Below are 6,722 nucleotides of genomic sequence, written 5' to 3' on the forward strand. Positions count from 1 at the left end.
CCGGCCCTGTCCAAACACGGTCGATGGACGGACGTATCGAGAGAACGCGCCGTACGTCCATCGGCTGCTACTTTGCTCTGCAGGTGCATGCATGCATGCGAGGAGCTACGCGATAGAAGAATAGCGTAGTCAGTCATTCGTGGGAAAGGCGGAAGGGCTGGGCTGCTGTGCCGCACGGACGACGTGAGTGTCTGATCAGGACAAAAGAAAACGGTTTTGTCTGTAAATCATTCACTCACTCATGACTCATGAGCAGCATCTGCTTCGAGCGCTAGCGACGGAGCGATCACGCAGAAACGACGAGGGAGGCCAACGACCTTTGTAGCATGTTCTCACATGACATGTCGCGACAGCCGGCCGGAGACGCATCCTGTCCGCTCGTACCGTTTACAGGGAAGCCGTGACATTGCAGTGCGTAGTGTCCGTCAGCGTGAACGAGACGAGCGCGCCTGCCTGCGCAACCAGGCGGTACCTCCTCCCTCCCGGCCCAGATGCACAGAGCCCCGGCGGACACAAGCAGCATCTCGGCGTGCCGTCTTTCCCCTGCCTTGGCTGGCACCGGCAGGGCATGCCGGCGAGGCGTCTGGCCTGGCTGCTCACCTCCGGCTGTCGACGTCCACGACAGACACGATTTCGTCCAGGTCGGGAACTGCCTCCGGCGTCAGCATGTTGCGCGAGCTGCCGAAGCGCTCGTTGGGCGCCCGTGCCACGGTGATCTCGTTGCTGCCGGTGACGGGATTGGTGGCGCCAGTATTCTTCAAGGTGAGCGAGTTCCGGAGGCTCGTCTCCGAGCTGCCCTTCTTCCGGCTTCGGGCACCCGTGGCCCACTTCGCGACGGACTCATGGAGGCCCGACCCTAGCGCTTGCAGCTTGATGTCTCCGCCCATCTGGCCCAACAGAATCAGTGTGTCATATATCTGATATTTTAAAGTTACTCAAAAAAATCTGATTTTTTAAACTGTGGAAGCAGGGGGGCCGGATATTTCAGGGAGTTTACGTGGGTGACGATGGCGTATAATGGCAGGGTGATGTAGCTGCACACCACCTGGATGATCAGACTGCAAAAAGGAGCACAGAAATCATTCTTAAAACGCAAAAAGTAATTATAACTCATGTATGAGAGGACCCCGAGATATCCATGAGAACAAATGGTAACCCTGAATTTTACTGACCCAATAACAAGCCTGGAAATGGCGTAAGCCTTCTTCTCCATGATGCAGGAATCGAACCCATATGTTACCTGTGGAGGTGATGACTTTGTTAGTTAGCTCCAGCAGGACCTAATGATACAAACATTTGAAATGCCTAGGTGAAAGCGTGAGACGGATTATACCAAGACCCAGAAGAAAAAACCAATCTCGAAGGCGTTCTGGAATAGGATGAAATGGATCAAATGAAGGACAATTGAAGGTTTCCCAAACCAGAAATGCTCCTTGGATGGTTTTATATTCGGGACTTGGTTTGTTTCATCTGCTAATGATGCTGCTGCATCTTGAGCTAATCGAGTAATAATGTGCTGTAGCTTTGCACCAACAACAAGCAGGAGCTGCAATTTACCCCATTGTTAAGAATTGTCCTCAATCAGATAGAGTACTAAATAAGCATAACAACTAACATAGGCGTGATCAGAATTGAGAAGTACAGTACAGAATAGGATATTTGGATGAACAGAGGCAGTGTAGCAGAGGAATACTTACAAATAGAGGCAAGAAAGCTAACCAGAAGTATGTGTGCCATCCTGCATTTGGTGGCAAATAAAATTATAAAGAACATGCAGAACAGAAACCTATCAAATGCATATCCTGATCAACAAATGGACTGATGCCGATATATGAAACCTTAAGATAACTGATATGAAGCATGCTTAAAATTTAATCAACAGTCAAGTGCTTGGTAAAGGGTATTCGTCAGATTCGACTGGTTAAGAGTTTAAATGACAACATGTAGTGGAAAAATAAGTACAGTTACCGGGGATTATAGCTGCACTGCATATCTAACAAACTATAGGGACATGTGTTCAGTGGTTCAGTCAGACTTACCATTTATATTCAGCAAAAGGAAAAGGATAACAAAAAGCCACAGGTACCAGCTGCATCAAAGTTACTAATATTAAAGGCATGTATATATTCAAGTCAAAGTTAGAACTTCTCTACAAAAATACCAACCTGATACCAACAACCCTCTTAAAGTCATGCTCAAGGGCACGGGTCATGTACTTGTGGAAATCAAAGTTTGGGTGCCTTGGGTAGTGTATCTGAATTAAATAGAAGAAAGGGAGAAAATACCCTATTAGCTTCAAGCCTTCAATAGCAGTACGGAGAAATGCATGAGAAAAATATGCAAGAGTTAAACTAAGTAATATATCTTACTAAGACGAACGCTGATCTAAGCGCTTCATAATCTGATTTACCCACAGAATCATGAAATTGCTTCGAGAACGCAATCTGCATTGAGTAAATCAAACCTTTACGGTCAAGTCGTAGATAGACTAACAGACATAGTGACACATGAAACGAAGACAGTTCAAATAAATATTACCGCAATAACTGTATACATACTGTGCGACTGGGAGCAATTCATTATGGTAAATGACAAATGGATGTTTTCTGGAAATTGATTGATCAACTGAAAAAATCATACAGCAGGAGCACCTTGAATCAATGAATGATCATGTCGTACTGCAGTCTTGTGCGCATGCTTGCCATATTTTGAGGACAGTGTGTGTTCAGGACCTAAACCCAGCTGCTGATTCATTTTCCCCAGACTAATAAATGATAGAGCATTCATTGGTAGACAACTACGATAATCTACCTAAGCAGCATGAAAAGTAAATATGACAATGTGATTTCCTATAATTTTCATCCAGTGTCAGTTAATAAAATTTGACAGTTCTGTCTAATTCCACGTTTTTAAGGCATCCATAAGCAACGCCTAAGGCGTCGCTTAGGCAGTAAGGCGCCCTGGCAGTTCCCTAGCATTTTGTCGGTCTTAGGCACTTATGTGTCGCTTAGGCGGTAAGGTGGGGGTACATCGCCTTATGAAGCCTTACCACCTTAAAAACCTTGGTCAAATTTACTTTTGCATGTTATGCTAATGAGAAGCAGTGAAGCATGCAATTTCGTCGAGGCTACTGCATGCAATGTGATAAACATGTTTACCATAGTGAATCCTTATGTTACATATAGATAATAATTTGGATAAATGCATGCACGCAATCAAGATGCAGATAGACCATTCTAGATAACTGAATTGAGCAATATAACAGGATTGGCAGACGACTTACTATCCAGCTCACAACAGCCAACTGCTTCCAAAATCCCCCGGTTCGCTCACTGACCAATTCACCCTGGTGATTATGGCGTAGCACAACATGCAATGGTGTAACGTTTCCTACAATATCTGTTTGTAGTTCTGCATCTGTTTCTCCAGAAAGAAAACAAAACATTGAGCCAGAAATCTTTAACGCCTATTAAGTAAAAACACAAACGGACCCTTTACAGCATAAATGATGGGGGAAAGGGCCAATGGAACAGGCAGAATTATAATGCATTGACGCCATTAGGAGCCAGTGCAAATTAGGAGACTCGGTTTCCATCCAACTGCGAAGTATTCACTTATTCTGCCATGTCAGTTGTTGCTCATGTTGTGGTGCGAAACCAACAGAACAGACAACAAATCGCATAACTGTTGCAGAATTTGACCGATCGTCAAAATGTGGACACATGGGGCATATCTAGTAGAGCCATAGGGATGCGCAGAACGCCTGGGCAACCCCAATATGTGAGATTTTTTTCAGGGATAAATTATGTGTAGGTATATGGGCATATGGCCCCAATATGTTATGAATGTTTAAGGATCTAAATAATTTTGATGGGCTTCCTATTCAACATTATAAGTTATGGAATTTACCTGTAAATTTGGTATTGCTCTGACCGGCAGAGAGGGCAAGTGTTTACATATATTTTCTGCATTTTTTATTTAACCTTGTGAAAACAAAGATTTAAAATAAGTATCGACATTCGACAATCAACTCTTGCATGAGCAAGGGGTTTTCTTGAAGTGTTTACGAGGAATACAAACGCATCGTGTGTAATTTGTGAGTGATATAGTAGCTATTGTGTACTCTTTTATCCATGCAAGTCCTTATTTGTATTGTTAAAAAAAGTGAAACTCATTTGTGTCGGACTGTGAAATTATGTATCTGGAGACTCTGGACAGGACAACTTCTGACTGTAACTGCACACACCCATTCAAAAATTTCTAGTACAAAGACAACAGAATCTGCAGAACAATAATTCAAGAAAACTTGAAAAGGTGTTTGATCGGATGCAAATAATGCACTCCCTCCGTAAAGAAATATAAGAGTGTTTAGATCACTAGAGTAGTGATCTAAACGCTCTTATATTTCTTTATAGAGGGGGTAGCAAATACCAGCCTTCCAATGCTTATTTAATTTTAACATTTCTTGAAGCTCAGAAAGATCACAGGCAAGAACCAGTACAAACAACTTGAAGAACTGCGTAGAAGCATGAGAACGCTAGGGGTGGGGTTGGTGATGAAGCAACATGTGTATAAAGAATATAATTGCATTTTTAAATTAACAGTGAGTATGGATAACAATCACGAATCATGACCGACTCTCTCTTTAGTATGTCATATTTCTTCATATTTGATTATATGTCCCAATATATAACTACATTATATAATGTCACCTAGGAAGCCCACATCAAGTACTTACAAAAATCAATCCAGTAAACAAAAAAGATAGGGCAATAACGCACATTTCTGTTGTATATCTCGGTGAATTCCATTCTCCCAATGCTTCCATCTTCTTATCTGGAAAAATTTAGCGGGAGTAAGTTTGTCGTGCACAAACATGGTCATACCTAACTTTTTATTTGAAGACGTACCTTCGCTCCACCAAGCAATATTGTTGTAGCACAGAAAACCACATGGACCAAGCCAAGTACAAATATGAATATGTGCAGCTGATGCAATGCCTCCAGTGATAGAAAGGGGACATCACCCTGAAACAGAGCAAGCCTATCTTTATAATGATCGTTCTAGAATACATTTCTGCATAATACACTTCAACTGCTTCCCTTTTAAGGAACGCCACTTTACATTGCTTCCTGTGACACAGTGACAGACAAATAACACGAGGCGTTTCTACCCAATATAGAAGGATCTGTATCTCATAAAATAGGTGCCCAACAATAAGACATCCAGTTCGAAGATACAATCAGGTTTCAGTTCCAGGACAATGATGGCTCAACATTTTTGCGAATATGGTATTTCCTAACCTTTTTCTTGCAAACTATGCCACCTTCTTCTATAACTTTGTGATTCTCTCTCTTGCATGGAAGCATGAAACGTGTAGCGGTTTCCGGAATGCAAATGTGAACAATAAAACTCTGTGAGAGACTCAGGATGAAGGAAATGAATCCAAGAAGCATTAGCTCTGCATATGTAGTCATTGAACCAGATAAGACACAGAGGAACAAGAAGAAGAAGAAATCAATATCATATAGTAAGTGAGCAAAATATTTGCCAACCCTTTGTCGTGTTTCCTATGTACCATTTTCTGAAGTCAAAGCTCTTCAACCATGTACATATTTGCCGAAAAAACATATTACAATAAACTATTTAAGTTTTATAATAGATATAGCATGTATTTAGCATACAGTTACTAATAACAAATGAATCTGAATGGTCCGATTAATAAGGCATGCTGAGATGCCAATTGATAAGTTCACACAACAATATTCCTGAATGTTACCTTCTTTTAGTCTCTGTAGGGCCGAATACAATGTTTTCTGCTGCTTATGCTTTAATGCCTGCACGGTTGTAGAAGAAAGCATAAGTAGGATGGGGTAATCATTGGCATCTCTTCTTAGCATTGTTGACTACTGACTTCAAAAGCAAGTTAAAGGAAAAAAAATGTTGTTGAGTATTAAATCCTGTGTCAAGACCTTAACATGGATTGCCTGCTTTTTGGAATGTGCAAGATGAAAGTTTATCATTATTATGGTTTCAATAAAATAATACGAGATGGTAGCACCCTTAGAAGTCCTAAATGCAAAGAAGACTGAGCAATCAAGTAACAGAAAAGAGCAATAACATGATTTCAGCACTATCCCAGATGATATAACCGACAGGAAGACAACCAGGAAGAAAGTTGGTGAAGCTAATTTGAGCCAGTCAACACTCAGGGATAGCTGACAATGAAACTGTTCTGCAAAAAGAGAAATGTCACGGACCATGGAAAGTATTACACCAGCAAACTACCTAGCGGGGAACTGCACTTGTTTGATGATGCTAGCGAAGGAGTGTTTCTCGTAGAATTGTGGAACATGAATATGTGAAGCTAATAACGGAGTACATTTTGCTCATAGACATGTAACTGGTCATTCTAAGTACAGTGCCAAAAGTTGCAGCATAGAGAGGATTAGGGGAGAGTAAATTGCGCCAAAAAATTCACCCGAGCTCGCAAATCGAATGCCAGAAAGGAATAGGGGCCCTAACCCCAGCAATTTCGTTTTGCCACGGAGACCAAAACTTCTTCACCCAAACCCCCCACAGTTCAGAGTTCACCCGGAATTGCCAGGTATGGTACTGTACTACATTTTCCCTGATTCCACGGTCGAATCAAGCAACCAACGAGCGCAAGAGCATATAGTACTGACTTGTCCGCGGAATGTAAAAAAAATATTAAAAATAAC

General features: G+C 41.8%; 1 protein-coding gene across 1 annotated transcript in view; it reads right to left on the minus strand.

Moving 5' to 3' along the window:
- Nucleotides 1–318: 318 nt before the first annotated feature.
- Nucleotides 319–6,722, minus strand: part of LOC119341126 (MLO-like protein 13) — a 7,234-nt gene continuing 830 nt past the window's right edge. The window contains exons 2-14 of the mRNA XM_037613008.1: nt 5,780–5,837; nt 5,304–5,461; nt 4,911–5,027; nt 4,782–4,836; nt 3,284–3,417; nt 2,370–2,444; nt 2,166–2,254; nt 2,040–2,089; nt 1,698–1,738; nt 1,334–1,546; nt 1,173–1,240; nt 998–1,058; nt 319–887 (exon numbers count right to left, since the gene is read on the minus strand). Of these exons, the coding sequence (XP_037468905.1) occupies nt 597–887; nt 998–1,058; nt 1,173–1,240; nt 1,334–1,546; nt 1,698–1,738; nt 2,040–2,089; nt 2,166–2,254; nt 2,370–2,444; nt 3,284–3,417; nt 4,782–4,836; nt 4,911–5,027; nt 5,304–5,461; nt 5,780–5,837 (1,410 nt within the window). The 3' untranslated portion in view covers nt 319–596. The remainder of the gene's footprint in view (nt 888–997; nt 1,059–1,172; nt 1,241–1,333; nt 1,547–1,697; nt 1,739–2,039; nt 2,090–2,165; nt 2,255–2,369; nt 2,445–3,283; nt 3,418–4,781; nt 4,837–4,910; nt 5,028–5,303; nt 5,462–5,779; nt 5,838–6,722) is intronic.

This window comes from Triticum dicoccoides, chromosome 7B (assembly GCF_002162155.2).
Source record: "Triticum dicoccoides isolate Atlit2015 ecotype Zavitan chromosome 7B, WEW_v2.0, whole genome shotgun sequence".
In the NCBI taxonomy this organism is placed as follows: Eukaryota; Viridiplantae; Streptophyta; class Magnoliopsida; order Poales; family Poaceae; genus Triticum; species Triticum dicoccoides.